General features: G+C 36.8%; 1 protein-coding gene across 7 annotated transcripts in view; it reads right to left on the reverse strand.

The window, feature by feature from the left end:
- Positions 1–20,299, reverse strand: part of AKAP9 (A-kinase anchoring protein 9) — a 166,820-nt gene that overhangs the window by 107,991 nt on the left and 38,530 nt on the right. For 5 of the 7 annotated variants that reach the window (XM_054493903.2, XM_063667569.1, XM_054493902.2 and 2 more), the window contains exons 3-7: positions 19,735–19,779; positions 7,857–7,910; positions 7,010–7,180; positions 5,284–5,439; positions 4,264–4,461 (exon numbers count right to left, since the gene is read on the reverse strand). In XM_054493903.2, coding sequence (XP_054349878.1) covers positions 4,264–4,461; positions 5,284–5,439; positions 7,010–7,180; positions 7,857–7,910; positions 19,735–19,779 — 624 coding nt within the window. The remainder of the gene's footprint in view (positions 1–4,263; positions 4,462–5,283; positions 5,440–7,009; positions 7,181–7,856; positions 7,911–19,734; positions 19,780–20,299) is intronic. The other 2 variants (XM_063667570.1, XM_054493904.2) reach the window with 1 other exon arrangement.

Consider the following 20,299-nt stretch of genomic DNA (forward strand, 5'->3'; position numbering starts at 1 on the left):
TCTGTTATCGTGATTACTTCAGCATGACAAAGTCAAGCAGAGGCCCTAGGTCAAAGTTTTGCTTCAGTAACTTAGTTGCCTCTGTAAGTAATAGAGGGCTATAGTCTCAAAAACAAATAAATACATGAAATCTACAGAATGGATCAGGACATAAGTAGGTAAGTAAAATCATTTTAAAGAGACAGGAGTCCCAGGCAAACAGGACTTAAAGGTGCCTTGAATGAATGAATGAACACATCTAAAGAAGAAACGTCAAGGCCAAGAAAAAGAAAAGCCTCAGAGGGAAATGTTGGCAGTGCCCATTCAAGTACAGCCTTTCAGAATTTTGGTCGCTCTAGAAAAAACATTACCTAATGTAGAAAGAAATGTCAGGGATTGTAGCAAAGAGCATTTAAGAATTCCCATCTATAGGCATGACCATTCCTACTGTGAGATAGATAGATCAGGTTATCTCAGCCTAATGCCCCTGAACATCTGATTCCTCTAAAACCTTTTAATCTCATGGTCACTAAATAACTTTCTAATTATTATGTGGCTTTTAAAATTCATCTGCCCGTGGAAATAATATAAAATCCAATGAACTTGAAATATTTAGGTCTCTGTGATAATGATTTCTCATTGTAAATTAATAATCTTATTCAAGCTTTAAACATTAGCCTCATGGCGAAACCCCGTCTCTACTAAAAATACAAAAACTAGCTGGGCGTGGGGGTGGGTGCCTGTGATCCCAGCTACTCAGGAGGCTGAGGCAGGAGAATCACATGAACCCAGAGGGCAGAGGTTGCAGTGAGCTGAGAGCTCACCATTGCACTCCAGCCTGGGAGACAGAGCAAGACTCTGTCTCAAGACAAACAAAAAAAATTAGCCTCGTTAACTTTGAAAAATCTGAGTTCACTTCTGAGGTAGCTCGTCTCAGTTGACAGGGCAAAAAAAATCAGACTTCTGAACCTACAAGTTGAAGGCCAGATTCTGTACTATATAAATTAACCAAGGCAATGAATGTTATCCTATGCAGCCTCTTGGGCAAAATTCTATCAGCTTTTGTCTTGGTATCACATATCCCACCCAATATTACCATGTTATTACCAAGTCCTGAGCCTTCTTACTTCAAACTCTGCACTACAATAGGATATTAATAAATCAGTTTAATCTCCTTTAATCCCAGTGTTTTCAACCATACAATACAAATATTATTATTTCCTCTATCTCACCGAATATGCTAAAATAAAACATCACCTATTAAAGCATTTTATTCTTACTGTACTATTAATATATGCAAGTGTAATATATTTACATACTAGAAAGAAATCTATAACACATTTGGAATCTATGAGAAAGTAAAATCAGTTCATCGTGGTCAATTCCAGTTAAACTTTTACATAAGTAACTAAGTTTGAAAAATGTTAATGTTATAAAATCTAACTTTTCTATTTCCTGATTTATATAGGGGAGGGGGGCCTTCATAAAACAGTATCATTTAATCATTTAATTCAAAATTGTCCAACACCTGATATAATAACAACCAACAATAATTCTTCATTCAACCGTTAAACAACACAAACTTATGGTTTATTTTTCTTAGTATCACTTATTTCAAAGTACATGGTTTTAAACCACTTACTCTGTGTTCTAAAAAAAAAAGCCCTGTGGTTGAATACACTATCTTTTGGAAATACACCTGAGATGGGGAGAAATACTATGCTACGGCACCAATGGGAAGTTTGGAGGATTAGGACAATGAGAATGAGCTTTTGATCATCGACACAGTTGTGTAGGAAAGGGGTCCCCAACCTCCAGGTTGCAGACCCGGTACCGGTTGGGGGCCTGTTAAAGACTGCGCCACACAGCAGGAGGTAAGCGAGCATTACCAGCGAGATCTCTGTGAGATCTGCTGCGGCACTAGATTCTCCAGGGAGCTCGAACCTTATTGTGAACTGTGCATGTGAAGGATCTAGGCTGCAAGCTCCTTACGTGAATCTAACTAATGCCTGACGTCATCCCAAAACCATTCCTCCCTCACATCTGTGGAAAAAGTGTCTTCCATGAAACTGGCCCTGGTGCCAAAAAGGTTGGGGACCACTGGTCTAGCGAACCAAGACCATTTCATTTGTGACCCTAATGCCTTAGCTGACCCTAATGTCTCAGCTGCCAATAGAACTATTACTTGGGGGGATTCATTTTCTTAAGAATAAAAATTTAAAAAAATGTATATAGTGAAAAACAGATTGAAAAAAGTATTCTTGTTACATTCAAATAACAAAGGTTATTCCCCCTACAAAAATGAATTATTTGAATTTTAAATAATCTCAATTTACACTGCCCACAGAGTAAATATAATACAATCCAATCTCCAGGCTCTTCTCACCTAGTCCTAGATTATCCTCCTACTCTTACCTCCTGGAAAGATTAACTTTCAAAGACTACTGTTTCTAGACAAATTACACCATTTTTTGCTCCTTACTGATTTTTAACATGTTTCATCCTGAGTCTTTAGGCCTACTCCACACTCTATCTAAAATGTCCTCCCCATTTCTATCAGTTGAGATCCTTAATTTACCCACTCGTTTATGAAGTAAGTATTGAGTAGCTACTATGTTCCAGGCAGTAGGCCAATTGTTGGGGAAACAAAATACAATTAAAAAGGAGTTGTCCCAATTTATAAACTTACCTCAAATAGAAACTCTTCCACTAAAGCCTACCCTGAATCTCTTCCCTCATGAAGCCAGACCTATTCAGAACTTTCAAAGCACTTTTTGCCCACACTTATCCTTGTTTTGTGGTGTCCTTTGTACATGCCATAGCTCTCCTACTCATCTATGAGTTCCAGTGAAGAAAAGGGCACACTTTAAGCCTCACTGTATTTCTTGCAAGGGCCTGCTACAAAAATAGGTGTTCTGTAAACATTTACCTAATAATTTTTAAATTACCTTAGTTGTAAAGCATGTATTTTTCATAATTTCATTGTCTTCAATTTGTACATTCCCTATTATTTAAAAGCAGTCTCTGGAGTCAGACAACTTAGATTTGAAATCTGGCTCTATCAACTTACTACCTGTGTATACCTGAGCAATTTACCTCATCTTGCTTTGTCTTGGTGTCCTCACTTAGAAAATAGGAGTGTAATGGTATGGTACTTCTATTGCACAGGCCTATGGTGACGATTCAATGAGTTAATATAAGATGCTTTGAATACTGCCTGTTACACAGTAAGCACTTAATAAATGCTAATTACTACTACTATTATTATTATCATACAAACAATATTCTTGTCTTGGTAATGTCTCAACCTCTTGCAGAAGAACCTCCTAAGTTTATAAAAAGTATTATATTGCATGTACAATCCATCCTCATTCTTTGTAGATTCCATATTTGTCAGTTCTTGCTAAAATTTATTTGTAACCCCCAAATCAATGCTCATGGTGCTTTTAGTCATTTGTAGGTGTGCACAGAGCGACAAAAAATTTGAGTTGCTGGACATACACTTCTAGCTGAGGTCAAACAAGGTGACCACACTGCCTTGTTCATCCCTTATAGAGAGGACCAGAGGGATGGAGAGGACCCGAGGTAGTGCAGTGTAGTACAGGAAGCTCCAGCTCTGGGGCGACAGGATCTGAATCCCAGTCTGACAACTGCTAGTGGGGTGGCCTCAGGCAAGTCACTTCTGAACCTTGATTTCCCTTTTAAAAAATAAAGAAACAGAATCTTCCAGGATGAGTAGTTTTATGATTTAAGATTATAATCAATGTGATATACACATATGTAAAATATACGCACCCATACACAGACACATATTCCCCCCACCAATCCCCCACCAGAGAACTTATTTGCTACATAAGCATTCCCAGAAATACTTAAGTTTATGGAACATAACTTATGTAAATAAAGATAACTGACTACATTCAATTTTTTTCTCATTAAAATCCATAAAATTTCTTTCTGTTGTGAAAATATTTTCTGAATTTCACAACCATGGCTAAAATAAGTGGAAATAATTATAAATGACAAAAAAAACTATAGTTATAAATTTGTATTTTCCTGCTAATTCAGTTTAACATAGGCTGATCACTTTTAGGGAACTCAGTAATGACTATTATCTTAAAAACTACATTACTGAGATTCCCATTTGCTTTTGAAATAAATTACACAAAGAGCTTAATTATGAAATTTTGTGATTCATGTGCCTAACAAAAAAAATCACTTGCATAAAAAACTTGAAACTGTAAAGCTTCTACAAGTTAGCTGACTTCCTTAAAATAAACATACCATTTCATATACTTTAATTTTCTCTTGCAAGAAACTAATTTGCATTGTGAAGTCTTCTTTCTTTTTCTGATAATCTTCTAATAAGTGGTCTTGTTCTTCAAGCTGCTGTTGATGAGTGAGGATCTGTTGTTTGGCTTGTAGTAAGTCTGCAGCTGTGCTACTATGAGTGCTGTTTCTCAGAGTTTCACTAGCCTGTAACTGAAAATAGAAACCTCAGAACGTTAAATTCTGAAGTGACTGTATTAGGGAATAGACACCTTTGGGGTGTCCCTGCAATAGCTCTCTGGGAACTTTGCAGGCTTGAGACCCTAGCAAACATGCTACCTTGGCTGACTAGATAGGTATACCCAAGCCGAGCCAATAAACTTATCTTTTCCATGATACAGCAGAGAACCAAGGTCTCCTGAGACTGAGGCAGATATATGAAAAAAAGTGGGGCCTCAAAGACAGTACTTCCCGAATTCCCTATGGCTTTCCAGTTTGCAGTTCCAATCCCTTTCAGAGGCCTGGTTGTATTTCTGCCCTTGGGTTCTGGAAACAGCCTGAATCCTTACACTAAATACCTCCCTTTTGCTTAAACTATTTCAAATTGTTTTGCTACTTGCCATCAGAAATTCTGATTGATGCAGTTAGATTCCTGTGGCTCTAATTAAAGGAAAATGGAATATATTTAGTCTTGTTATCATTTAGAACCTAACTAAAATAAACCATACCAGAATTGGCAAAGGTAGGATGTGACTACAGGTTAATTTCTGCAGAAATACCCTCAATCAACCTTATACAATTTGTAAGATTTCAAAATAGAGACAGGGAGGAAATGAAAAGAAAATATTAGTAGAGAACCATTTAAGAAGTATTAATTAAATTCCTGGTTAATACAGCAACACATATTCACTAATTTTTCATACATGATATAATACGAAATGGCTTTTTTAACAAATTTAGATTTGTTCTTGAAAGTGAATTTTTAAAATTCATTACTAAAAAACTAATGAATTTTGTTGCATTAGTAATACTTACTTGCTGAAACTGAATCTGTAATTTTTGACTCTGTTCTGTCAACTCTAAAAATTCTCTCATTGTCTCATCCTTTTCTCTTCTTGCTTGTTGTAAATTAGCAGTGAGCTGGGTTATAATGCCATCTCTTTGTTTAATGGCAGCTTCAAATTCTTGTAACTAAAAGAAAATAGTAAGTGCTAGATTTATTTTTTTTTAATTGACTATTATTACAGGTAACTTTTTCAAAATAAGAATTCAAAACACATTGGCAGAATTCTTATACTTTGTAATCAGTATTTTCCACATTTGAAAACTATTAACTTACAGAAATTGGTGCTTCCAAATCAACTTCAAAAAATTTATCTGAACTAAGGAAAAAATTGATCTGGCTTATCCATATATTTACTTATAGAAGGACAAGTGCCTTTATATTTAGGGGTGCCCCTAATCTGTTTCCAGGCAACACCACCCTAGACATGTTTAATTCCAACTTGTTTCTAAAGAGGATGAAACTGAAATGTATTTTGTCATCCTCATCAATGTCCTACTTCATCTTGTTTTTATAACTGACTGCCATAGACAGTTATGGCAGTCTAACCACAGATGTTAGTCTAACCACAAGAGGTTACTTACAAGGACCCACTGACATTGTTTTTCTGTTCTTTTTTTGAGACAGGGTCTCGCTCTGTTGTACAGGCTAGAGTGCAGTGGTGTGATTTTGGCTCACTACAGCCTCAATCTCCTGGGCTGCAGTGATCTTCCTGTCTCAGCCTCCCAAGTAACTAGGACTACAGTCACACACCACTAGGCCCGGCTAATTTTTAAATTTTTTGTAGAAGCGGGGTCTTGCTGTTTTGACCAGGCCAGTCTCAAACTAGCAGACTCAAGCTATCCTCTTGCCTCAGCCTCTTGAAGTGCTGGGATTACAGGCATGAGCCACCATGCCCAACTTGCTGACATTCTTAATGGACTTAAGTTATAATATTTTGATGTGGTTTGCACCATAATTTTCTCTCAGGCTGATTACAAAAACATCTGTCTTACTAAAGTGATTTCAGGCTAGCTATCATAAAGTTAAAAAAGAGTCTGTGTTATATTAACCCTGTTAATGAAATCCTACTTTTGAACAGGGTTGTTTATGCAATGTATAAAGACAAAAATTATGAGTGATATTGTTAGCATTTACTTTTCTGTTTGATTTTTTAAGAGACAGGGACTCTCAATGTTGCCCAGGCTGGACTTGAACTCGTGGGCTCAAGTGATCCTCCCACCTCAGCCTCCTGAATAACTAGAACTACAGGTGCATGCCACTGTGTCCCACTAAGTTACCATTTGAAAACCCTCTTCTTTAGGCCAGGCATGGTAGCTCACGCCTGTAATCCTAGCACTTTGGGAGGCCAAGGAGAGTCCAGGAATCTGAGGTGACACCCCGTCTCTACAAAAAATTAGCTGGGTGTGGTAGCGCATGCCTGTAGTCCCAGTTACTCAGAAGGCTGAGGTGGGAGGATCGCTTGAGCCCGGGAGGCAGAGGATGCAGTGGGCCGAGATTGCACCACTACACTCTAGCCTGGGCAACAGAGCAAGACCCTGTATGGGGAAAAAAAAAAAAAAAAAAAAGAAGAAGAAAAGAAAAGAAAAAAGTTTAAAAAAATTTTTAAAAACCCCATCTTTAAAGACTACTATTATTGACATTTCCTGCTTTTGTTTTTGTGAGTAGCAAATCAAAAGCCACAGAAAATAAACATACCTGCTGCAGTCCTTCAGTCCCATAGGTAACCCTCATTTCTTCCAGCTCTCTGTTTAGCTCTTCAATCTCATGCTGCTTCCCAGCCAACTCACTTTCCATCATCTCTAGGTGAGTTGGACTGTCTTGTGCTCCTTGTTCAGAATAAGAATCATCAACACCAAATTCTTCTTCCTAAATTAATCCAAGATTTTAAAGAATTCAGTATTAGCAATATTCCTTAGGGAGAGAGATTCAAATACTGAAATCCATAGCAAGGTCCACTTTAAAACATCACTCACCACCTGGAAGATTATGGTATGGCAACCTACTTTGTTAACATGATATTTACCTCAAGAACATAAACAGGCTATCCGCAAATTCTGTTACAATTGAGCTGGTTTTTTTTTTTTTTTTTTTTGACAGAGTCTTGCTCTGTCACCCAGGTTGGAGTGAAGTGGCGCAATCTCAGCTCACTGCAACCTCCGCCTCCCGGGTCCAAGCAATTCTCTTGTCTCAGCCTCCCAAGTAGCTAGGACTACAGGTAGCTGCCACCACGCCCAGCTAATTTTTGTACTTATAGTAGAGACGGGGTTTCACCTTGCTGGTCAGGCTGGTCTCGAACTCCTAATCTCAGGTGATCCACCTGCCTCGGCCTCCCAAAGTGCTGGGATTACAGACGTAAGCCACCACGCCCAGACTACAATTGAGTTTTATAATAAATGGTAGATAACCTTGTTTTAGTAAACATTAAAATTAATTTGAAATCACACACAGAAAGAAGTACATGCAGGAAAAAGTTTTGTTAGTAAGCCAGATGATTTTAAATAGTATCCAACATTAGTATCACAAGTAGTTTTAAATACTGTACCCTTAATAAATTTGCAGGCTTTCCTGTTCTCATCACAAAACTGCAACCATTTACCTGTATAAAAACAATTTCCTGATATATTATGATCTTAGACATAATTTTATTTAGCTAACAATATTTCTGTTAACTGTATTCATGTGTATGTCTTTTATTCCTAGGGAAAATGCATCACTGGCAAAAACAGATACAGAGATTAATTTAAAATATCTAAGAGACATAATGACCATTTCAAATGCCAATCATTCCTCACACATCTGAGCGCTTACAATGCAAAAGACACATATATACATTTTCACTTAAGTGAATTAAAGTTCTAAGTGCAGTTTCTGTTTGCTCTTCAGAAGTATAAACCTCAATAAAACCTCTTCTATGAAAGGCTTCCTTAAAATAGTTCAAATAATTATTTTTTTATTAAGCCCTATTCATTTTCAAGTAAAACAATTTAGGCCGGGTGCGGTGGCTCACGCCTGTAATCCCAGCACTTTGGGAGGCCGAGACGGGCAGATCATGAGCTCAGGAGATCGAGACCATCCTGGCTAACATGGTGAAACCCCGTCTCTACTAAAAATACAAAAAATTAGCTGGGTGTGGTGGCGGGTGCCTGTAGTCCCAGCTACTTGGGAGGCTGAGGCAGGAGAATGGCGTGAACCCGGGAGGCGGAACTTGTAGTGAGCCGAGATCGAGCCACTGCACTCCAGCCTGGGCGACAGAGCAAGACTCCGTCTCAAAAAAAAAAAAAAGAGTTCTTCCCATTTGGCTGGTTCCCAGCTACAAGGGAGGCTAAGGCAGGAGGATTGCTTGAGCCCAGGAGTTTGAGGAATATAGTGCACTACTGGCACACCTATTAATTGCCACCACACTCCACTGTGGGCAACATACTGAGAACCATGTCTCTAAAAAATTTTTTTTAATTAAAAGATTATTAATATCAAGTCATTTGCAATAACTTTCAAATTAAATACTTCTAAATTGCAATTAGCTTTCCTTGATCCTGAAATGAAGCATTCTGATGTCTCCTCTAAAATATTTCACTGTAGCCTATCAGTGTAACGAAATGGATGTTTATGAATACAGTAGTCTTCCTTAATCCACAGGGGATATGTTCCAAGACTCCCAGTGGATGCCTGAAATCATAAATACTATTGAACCCTATATACACTATGTTTTTTTGATCTGATAAGGTAGACAGCTACTAAATGAATATGAGATGGACAGAGTATATGGTGTAGATCCACTGTATGTTCAAAGGGATGATCCACATCTTGGGTGGGATGAATGGGATGGAGCAAGATTTCACCATGCTACCCAGAACAAGGCACAATTTAAAACTTATGAATTGTTTATTTCTGGAATTTTCCATTTATTATTTTCAGATAATGGTTGACTACAGAAAGTAAAAACAGGGATGGGGGGACTACTGCTTCTTCAAATATGATATAAAGCAATGAATATTCCTTTAAGGAGTGATTATGTCAGTATTACATGAATCAGTTATCAGTTATCAGTTTGTAATAATTGTCAGTATTACATGAATCAGTTATCAGTTACCAGTTTGTAATAATTATGTTTATAGTTTCATCTAGTACTTTGTTTAGCCACTGCTGTTTAATTTTTCTCTAATTCAGATAAGCAAATGTTATACTTGAACTCATATGTATTGAATTCTTAAAATACCATTAATACATGACTTTTTCAAAACATATTTATGTTATAATAAATGTAAAACTTATCAATATTAATCAATTTGAAAAGTTTAACATCATACAAATTGGTTATAAAAGATTATTCACCAGAACTAAACTAAAACACACTATATTCCAAAGTTAGAATAGGAACACTTAACAGAATATCAGGATCATTAATAGTTAACAATAAATTATTCTATTTTTAAATTTAGATAATTATTTTATTGATAACTAAAAGGTAGAGTATTTATCTCCTCTTCTAACATTAGTCTTCTAACACTAAGTAAACCTTCATATGAAAGTAAATAAATGACTTGAAACATGAAGATTAGCTTAACAGACTCCTTCAACTGAAAAAAGCTCAACTTCTCTCAATGTCCTTTTTTATTGTGGCATTTGTTGAAGTTATTTAATCTACAGACTATGTTAATATATTCTTTCCACATTCACAGAAAAATTTACTCTATCTGTACAGATAACTTAAAGATCTGGGAAAGTACAAGTGAGGCACATTTTAAATTTTAAAATGTTTTATAGAGGTATCACATCATAACAACATTGCTATTCAGAAAGAATCAGAGGAAAGGTAACTTTCACTATGTGGCTGTAAAATGGCCTTCACATAAAAACTCATTCTTGTGGTGAACATTAGGTTGATGAAACATAAAAGAACCACTCATCCTTATTTATGATTAATACCTTATTCTTGTACTTAATTTGGAAATATATAAATTAAAAACATTAATATTGAATGTTTTCATAAAAAATAAAAATCTGATGGCTCATAAAAGTTCATGAAAATTATAAGAGTTCAATGTGCCTAAATGGCTTATGGAGTTGCAGTCAAGTAATTAATGAGGTTAAAATAAATGTCATAAGCCATACAAGCACTTGGTTAAAAAGTATTCAATAATCAGATGAAATCTATAATAAGAGTGAATACCCTATTACTATCATTTCATCTTTCTATACGTGGCAAAGTATATTTATCTACTTGTCTTGACTCTATATTGCCTGTATTCCCAACTTCCTCCAAATAACCCTGCTCAAAGGGTATCAAAAACAATTCATGTAAATATGGTATTCTGGACATGAAACGTCCCTTCATTAATGATTGAAGATGATTGCATATAATTTAATTTGTAAGAAGAGTATTTTTCATTTAGTCCAATTTCTCTAGTGTACATAATAGGATACATATTTCTACAAAAGAGATCTTGGAATAAAATTATTTGACTAATTCTAAGATGGAACCAATTTTCCAACCCAATGAGTGTACTAGTCACAGAAGTCAAGAACATTAAACCCACAATATACCTAAATAAGTACAATTTACAAACTAAGTTCTAATCAAATATTATCAGAACCTGAAATCCTTCTGAGAACAATTTATTAAGGGAATCCTCATCACTCATTTCATATAAATGTAGTGTAAAGAAAAGTGTATTTCTAGCGATGAGCAATTTAAAAAACCATGCTTTGCTGAACGTCTAATGTATACCAAACATGTATTAAACATTCTCAAGGTTATTTTGTGGACTATTTTGTGAGGTATGCAAATATATCAGGTAGATATTATTATCGTCCCCCATTTTATAGTTTAAAAAACTGTATTTCACCTAATCTAAATGACTAGTTGATGGGTGCAACAAACCAACATGGCACAAGTATATCTATGTAACAAACCTGAACGTTGTGCACATGTACCCTAGAACTTAAAGTATAATAATAATAAAAAAAACAAACTGTATTTCAGAGTTTAAGTGATGTGCCCAGGTTCATACAGTTCAAAGGTGATGAAGTATGTAAACAGGACTTTCTGGCTCCAAAGTCCCCCTGCTCTTTTCTTACATCTTATTGCCCTATTTACCAGAAAAATGATAGTCATATTTAGGCAAAATACAAGATAATTATGTGATCTATGATTAAAACTACTTGATTTCAAAATTTTCGAATACTCAAATACAATCCAGATCTGCCAAGATTATTAAACTTTGCAAATATGGCATTGCGGTAAAGTTATAATGTTACATACTGCCCAGAAATCTCTCGCTCTCTTTCTCTTTTTGAGACAAGGTCTCACTGTCACACAGGCTGGAGTGCAGTGGTGTGATCATTAGGTCATTGCAAACTCAAACTCCTGGGTGCATGGGATCCTCCTACTTCAGCCTCTTGAGCAGCTGGAAGTACAGGCACATACTATTGCCTGGCTTTGTTTTTTTTTTTTTTTTTTTTTTGAGATGGGGTCTTGCTCTGTCACCAAGGCTGGAGTGCCAGTGGTGTGATCATACTCCTGGGCTTAAGTTTTTGGAAAGATACTTATTCTTACAGTATGACATATCTTGTGATGATACTGTTTCTTGTTAATGTTGGTCAAAAAAACTAAATTGATGAGCTATCTTACCGTGTGGAATAAACAGTGACTTAGAAGATTACATTGAAAAATGTAACCTCAGCCTCCCAAGTAGCTGGGACTGCATGTGCCCGCCACTATGCCTTGCTAATTTCATTTTATTATTTTAATTTGTAGAGATGACGTCCCCTATATAGCCAAGGCTGGTCTCAAACTCCTGGGCTCCAGTGATCTTCCCACCTTGGCCTCCCAAAGTGCAGAGATTACAGGTGTGAGCTACTATGCCCAGCCAATAAATCTCATTTTTTAGGTGTGTTATTGAGAGATAATTCCATAAAAGTTCCAATATAAAAACTATTACAGTATAAGTTTATTTCTTGGGTTATAAATTTGGTCCACTGATGATTCTTCTGCCTCCTGAATAGGTGGATATGGCTTAGAAGTCTGTAATTCTAGTTTAGTCAAGCCAGTCTAATATCATTAAATGGAGGAATTCAAGCCTCAAAACTAGCCTAGAGCATCACAGATCCAACTAGTATCCATCTTAGCAATTTTGATGACACATATCAAACATTTCACCAAATATCAACTTTACTTCTATGTTTTCTCTAGACATAGTGAATCTATAAATTTCTCAAAGTATAATCCGTTGTGAATCCAGACAGAACACATAAAATATTACTAGGGTTATAATTCAAACCAGGTCAAATCTGTCAAAAATTATTTCATAATTATCTTTTTTCTTCTTTTTTTTTTTGAGATGGAATTTCACCCTTGTTGCCCAGGCTGGAGTGCAATGGCACTATCTCGGCTCACTGTAACCTCCACCTCCCGGATTCAAACAATTTTCCTGCCTCAGCCTCCCAAGTAGCTGGGATTACAGGCATATGCCACCACGTTCAGATAATTTTTGTTATTTTTAGTAGACATGGGGTTTCAGCATGTTGGTCAAACTGGTCTCGAACTCCTAACCTCAGGTGATCCACCCACTTTGGCCTCCCAAAGTGCTGGGATTACAGGCATGAATGAGCCACTGTGCCTGGCTCATAATTTATCTTTTTTCAATGTAATCTTCTAAGTCACTGTTTATTCCACACGGTAAGATAGCTCATCAATTTAGTTTTTTTGACCAACATTAACAAGAAACAGTATCATCACAAGATATGTCATACTGTAAGAATAAGTATCTTTCCAAAAACTTGTTTGGAAAAAAGTATGCATATGTATATATTTATTCATATATAATTATTCATGTATATAACCATAAATATATGTAACTACATATGTATATATATGAAATTACAAACATGTATGTAAAATATATTTCTCACCATGAGCTATGGTCAACAAGTATGATAAATACTGTTCTAAGTTTTATCGGTAGTACTTATATTTAAATACTATTTGTACCTCACCTTAAAACACATATTTACTAGGCATCTCAGATAAACAGGTTCAATACATTTTTTGGAACCTGATAATCTCCACCAGTTTTTTAATTTAAAAAATTTAGCTGAAGACTCTCTTATTAAACAAGAATTTCCCATATTATTAATTCACATTTTCCTACAGAAAACCTGAAAATCACCATCTTTTGACCTCTTCAGCTTTTCAAATCAATATTTAAAATTAAAATTTGTGAGGATCCATTCCAAGAAGGCCGAATAGGAACAGCTCCAGTCTGCAGCTCCCAGAGTGATCGACACAGAAGATGGGTGATTTCTGCATTTCCAACTGAGGTACCTGGTTCATCTCATTGGGACTGGTCGGACAGTGGGTGCAGCCCACGGAGGGTGAGCCAAAGCAGGGTGGGGCATTGCCTCACCCAGGAAGCGTAAGAGGTTGGAGGATTTCCCTTTCCTAGCCAAGAGAAGCTGTGACAGACTGTACCTGGAAAAACGGGACACTCTCGCCCAATACTGCGCTTTTCCAATGGTCTTAGAAACCGGCAGACCAGGAGATTCTGTCCCGTGACTGGCTCAGCAGGTCCCATTTCTTTCATCTAGAGGAAATGGATGAATTCCTGGACACATACACCCTCCCAAGACTAAACCAGGTAGAATCTCTGAATAGACCAATAACAGGCTCTGAAATTGAGGCAATAATTAATAGCCTACCAACCAAAAAAAGTCCAGGACCAGACAGATTCAAAGCCAAATTCTACCAGAGGTACAAAGAGGAGCTGGTATCATTCCTCCTGAAACTATTCCAATCAATAGAAAAAGGGGGAATTGGCTGGGCGAGGTGGCTCATGCCTGCAATCCCAGCACTTTGGGAGGCCGAGGTGGGGAGATCAAGAGGTCAGGAGTTCGAGACCAGCTTGAACAGTATGGTGAAACCCCATCTCTAATAAAAATACAAAAAATTAGCCAGGCATGGTGGCACGCGCCTGTAGTCCCAGGTACTCAGCAGGCTGAGGCAGGAGAATTGCGTGAACCCGGCAGGCGAGGGTTGCAGTGAGCTGAGATCATGCCACTGCACTCCAGCCTGGACGAAAAGAGTGAGACTCCACCACAAAAAAAACGGGGGGGGGGGGGATCCTCCCTAACTTATTTTATGAGGCCAGCATCATCCTGATACCAAAGCCTGGCAAAGACACAATAAAAAAGAATTTTAGACCAATATCCCTGATGAACATCAATGCAAAAATCCTCAATAAAGTACTGGCAAACCAAATACAGCAGCACATCAAAAAGCTTATCCACCGTGATCAAGTCAGCTTCATCACTGGGATGCAAGGCTGGTTCAAAATACACAAATCAATAAACATAATCCATCACATAAACAGAACCAAAGACAAAAACCACATGATTATCTCAATAGATGCAGAAAAGGCCTTTGACAAAATTCAACAGCCTTTCATGCTAAAAACTCTCAATAAACTAGGTATTGATGAGAGGTATCTCAAAATAATAAGAGCTATTTATGACAAACCCACAGCCAATATCATACTGAATGGGCAAAAACTGGAAGTATTCCCTTTGAAAACTGGCACAAGACAAGGAGGCCCTCTGTCACCACTGCTATTCAACACAGTCTTGGAAGTTCTGGCCAGGGCAATCAGACAAGAGAAAAAAATAAAGGGTATTCAATTAGGAAAAGAGGAAGTAAAATTGTCCCTGTTTGCAGATAACATGATTGTATATTTAGAAAACCCCATCATCTCCTGAAGCAAAGTATCAGGATACAAAATCAATGTGCAAAAATCACAAGCATTCCTATACACCATTAACAGACAAACAGAGAGCCAAATTATGAGTGAATTCCCATTCACAATTGCTACAAAGAGAATAAAATACCTAGGAATCCAACTTACAAGGGATGTGAACGACCTCTTCAAGGAGAACTACAAACCACTGCTCAAAGAAATAAAAAAGGACACAAACAAACGGAAAAGCATTCCATGCTCATGGATAGGAAGAATCAATATTGTGAAAATGGCCATACTGCCCAAGGTAATTTATAGATCGAATGCCATCCCCATCAAGCTACCAATGACTTTCTTCACAGAATTGGAAAAAACGACTTTAAAGTTCATATGGAACCAAAAAAGAGCCCACATTGCCAAGACAATCCTAAGCAAAAGGAACAAAGCTGGGGGCATCACACTACCTGACTTCAAACTATACTACAAGGCAACAGTAACCAAAACAGCATGGTACTGGTACCAAAACAGAGATATAGACCAATGGAACAGAACACAGGCCTCAGAAATAACACTACACATCTCCAACCATTTGATCTTTGACAAACCTGACAAAAACAAGAAATGGCGAAAGGATTCCCTATTTAATACATGGTGCTGGGAAAACTGGCTAGCCATATGGAGAAAGCTGAAACTGGATCCCTTCCTTACACCTTATACAAAAATTAATTCAAGATGGATTGAAGACTTAAATGTTAGACATAAAACCATAAAAACCCTAGAAGAAAACCTAGGCAATAACCTTTAGGTCAGGCATGGGCAAAGACTTCATGACTAAAACACCAAAAGCAATAGCAACAAAAGCCAAAATAGACAAATGGGATGTAATTAAACTAAAGAGCTTCTGCACAGCAAAAGAAACTACCATCAGAGTGAACAGGCAACCTACAGAATGAGAGAAAATTTTTGCAATCTACTTATCTGACAAAGGGCTAATATCCAGAATCTATAAAGAACTTAAACAAATTTACAAGAAAAAAACCCCAACAAAAAGTGGGCAAATGATATGAACAGACACTTCTCAAAAGACGACATTCATGCAGCCAACGCACAGATGAAAAAATGCTCATCATCACTGGTCATCAGAGAAATGCAAATCAAAACCACAATGAGATATTATCTCACACCAGTTAGAACAGCGATCATTAAAAAGTCAGGAAACAACAGATGTTGGAGAGGATGTGGAGAAATAAGAACGCTTTTACACTGTTGGTGGGAGTGTAAACTAGTTCAACCATTGTGGAAGACAGTTGGTGAAACTCCATCTCTAACAAAAATACAAAAATACATGCGCCACCATGTTCAGATAATTTTTGTCATTTTTAGTAGACATTTTAGAAGCAATTCCTCAAGGATCTAGAACTAGAAATACCATTTGACCCAGTGATCCCATTACTGGATATATACCCAAAGGATTATAAATCATGCTACCATAAAGACACATGCACACGTATGTTTATTGCAGCCCTATTCACAATAGCAAAAACTTGGAACCAACCCAGATGTCCATCAATGATAGACTGGATTGAGAAAAGGTGGCACATATACACCATGGAATACTATGCAGCCATAGAAAAGGATGAGTTCATGTCCTTTGCAGGGACATGGATGAAGCTGGAAACCATCATTCTGAGCAAACTATCGCAAGAACAGAAAACCAAACACCACATGTTCTCACTCATAGGTGGGAACTGAACAATGAGAACACTTAGACAAAGGGCAGGGAACATCACACATGGGGGCCTGTCGTAGGGTGGCGGGCAGGGGGAGGGATAGCATTAGGAGATATACCAAATGAAATGACGAGTTAATGGGTGCAGCAAACCAACATGGCACATGTATACCTATGTCACAAACCTGCACGTTGTGCACATGTACCCTAGAACTTAAAGTATAATAATAATAATAAAAAAAAAGAAAAAAAAAAGCAAACAACCCCATCAAAAAACAGGCAAAGGATATGAACAGACACTTCTCAAACAAAGACATTTATGCAGCCAACAGACACATGAAAAAATGATCAATACTGGTCATCAGAGAAATGCAAATCAAAACCACAATGAGATGACATCTCATACCAGTTAGAATGGCAATCATTAAAAAGTCAGGAAACAACAGATGCTGGAGAGGATGTGGAGAAACAAGAATGCTTTTACACTGTTGGTGGGAGTGTAAATTACTTCAACCATTGTGGAAGACAGTGTGACAATTCCTCAAGGATCTAGAACTAGAAATACCATCTGACCCAGCAATCCCATTACTGGGTATATACCCAAAGGATTATAAATCATGCTACTATAAAGACATATGCACACGTATGTTTATCGCAGCACTATTCACAACAGCAAAGACTTGGAACCAACCCAAATGTCCATCAATGATAGACTGGATAAAGAAAATGTGGCACATACATACCATGGAATACTATGCAGCCATAAAAAAGGATGAGTTCATGTCCTTTGCAGGGACATGGATGAAGCTGGAAACCATCATTCTCAGCAAACTATCACAATGACAGAAAACCAAACACTGCATGTTCTCACTCATAGGTGGGAACTGAACATTAAGAACACTTGGACGCAGGGCAGGGAACATCACACATGGGGTCCTGTCGAGGGGTGGGGGGCTGGGGGAGGGATAGCATTAGGAGATATACCTAATGTAAATGACGAGTTGATGGGTGCAGCAAACCAGCATGGCACATGTATACCTATGTAACAAACCTGCACGTTGTGCACAGGTACCCTAGAACTTAAAGTATAATACATACATACATACATACATACATACATACATACATACATACGTAAAATAATACTTAGAATGACAAGAAAATTAAATTAAGATTTGCTGTATTATCTCAATGTGAGAAAACAGCTATACAAATTGTAACCAAATTTCATGGGCATATATGGGAGGGTCTGACCTACAGCCACTAGCATATTAAAAAATATTCACTTTAGTGTAAAGAGAAAAATGCACTTGGTGGAACTCTGGGATGCCCCCAAAGATATAGGCAGTTTAAGCACCAAAGCATCTATGACTTTCAGTCAAGAAATACAAGCTATAGCCAGGTGCGGTGGCTTACACCTGTAATCCCAGCACTTCGGGAGGCAGAGGTGGGTAGAGCACGAGGTCAGAAGTTCAAGACCAGCCTGGCCAAGATGGTGAAACCCTGTCTCTACTAAAAATACAAAAATTAGCCGGACGTGGTGGCACACGCCTGTAGTCCCAGCTTGGGAGGCTGAGGCAGAGAATTGCTTAGACCCAGGAGGCAGAGGTTTCAGTGAGCCAACATCGCACCACTGCACTCCAGCCTGGGCGACAGAGTGAGACTCCATCTTGCGGGGGAAAAAAAAAAGAAATACAAGGTATAAAAATTAGAGCATTATAGAGAAAAAGAAAAAAAGTTTTCAAATGCAATAATCCCTTGGTGTCTTCAAGTGAATTAGCTTTAGGACCTCCCCTAAGGATACTAAAATCACGGATGCCTAAGACCCTTAAAGGCATAGTATTTGTATACAACCTGTGGACATCTGCCCATATACTTTAAATCATCTCTAAGATTACTATGTACTTAGTTGTTATACTATATTTTTAAATGTTATATATTTTTTATTGTTGTACTGTTATTTTTTATTTTTTCTGAATATTTTCTATCTGTGGTTGGTCATATCCTCAAATGCAGAACCCAGGGATATGGAGGGCCAACTGTATGTGCCCCAAATTTAAAGTCACGAAAGCAGACTCTGAATTTTAAGCAGTGATTTTAAATCAAGATACTTCCCATAGAGGCAACTTTAGCCTAAATCAGGCACCAATGTCTTTATTTAATGTTGGCTAATTATTTTCCTGGCCAGATTACTAGTAAGTATATTCCAACTTTTAAGCACATTAACTTCTAAAGTAGCAGTTTTTATTGCTATTAGCAATCTAAAACAGTAATACGTTCATTTAAGAACATGGAGGTTTTTTTTTTCCTATTAGAAACCTACAATAAATTGAGACTTACTGAATACACTGAGTTGCTAAACCATTCAGAGTACAGAATAGTTTATAGTCTCCTCAAATTCTGGAGTAAAGAAATGACAATCACATCTAAAAGAATAAGAAAAAGATAACAAAATGACATATACTTTTACCAACACACAAAGAAGGTATTTCCTAAAGTGGCCAATACCTTTATCGCCTAAAGTAAAAACTACTATTGAAACATTAATTTCAATAAACAAGTTCATATGATTAACTAGAATTCAAGCATTTATAAAAAAGCATTACTCAAAATGAAGTATCCTATTCAAAGTCTCAAAAAAATTTTGATATTTTCACTGTGCTAAATATGGATGCCTTGTAACAGTCACATGTCTAAGAAACCCAATATCAAATACTTTCCAGAAAGTAAAACAGAGACCAAGCTATTTAACCAGACTTAAGACCTTAGCTAATAATCTGAAAAAAACAAAAAAAAAACAAAAAAAAAACCATAATCCTCAGGTTCTAGTCACTTAACATTATATTTATAAAAATAAAATAGAAGCATGAGTGACAAGAAATCAAGTAGCAACAATCAATGATTTCAATAATAATATAAAATATATATTTATGATATTAGAAATCAATATAATTTAGTCTTACCTCTGAACTGTAGTCATCTGCTGTGGTTGAAATTTCACTTTCCAGCTAAAACAAAAATAAAAACCAAATATAATTATGACTTTTTTGTGCTAAATATCATACTTTACTAAACCATTACTATTGGTAACATATGATAGAAAAGTCACATAAAATACCACTAAAAAACTAGTAAAAATTATTCAAATCTTTAAAATTTTCATTTAATTATAAATAACAATGGCAAAATAATGCAACTAAAATGTACCAGTAGGCATTTTTCTAAATATAAAAGTAGCAAGAGGTACTTTCATACAGGGTCTTATATACATATCATTTGTAAGCCAAAAGCACGAAGTAAGACACCATTCCTCCAATCCTCATACCGTAGCCCCCTCTTTATCCACAGTATTGCTTCCTATAATTTCAGTTACTCATGCATGGTTAACTGTGGTCAGAAAATATTAAAATGGAAAATTCCAAAAATAAACAATTCGTAAGTTTTAAATTGTGCACTGTTCTAAGTGGCATGATGAAATCTTACTCTGTCCCATCCAGGACATGAATCATCCCTTTGTACACCATATCC

Source organism: Pongo pygmaeus, chromosome 6 (genome assembly GCF_028885625.2).
Source record: "Pongo pygmaeus isolate AG05252 chromosome 6, NHGRI_mPonPyg2-v2.0_pri, whole genome shotgun sequence".
NCBI classification, from domain to species: Eukaryota; Metazoa; Chordata; class Mammalia; order Primates; family Hominidae; genus Pongo; species Pongo pygmaeus.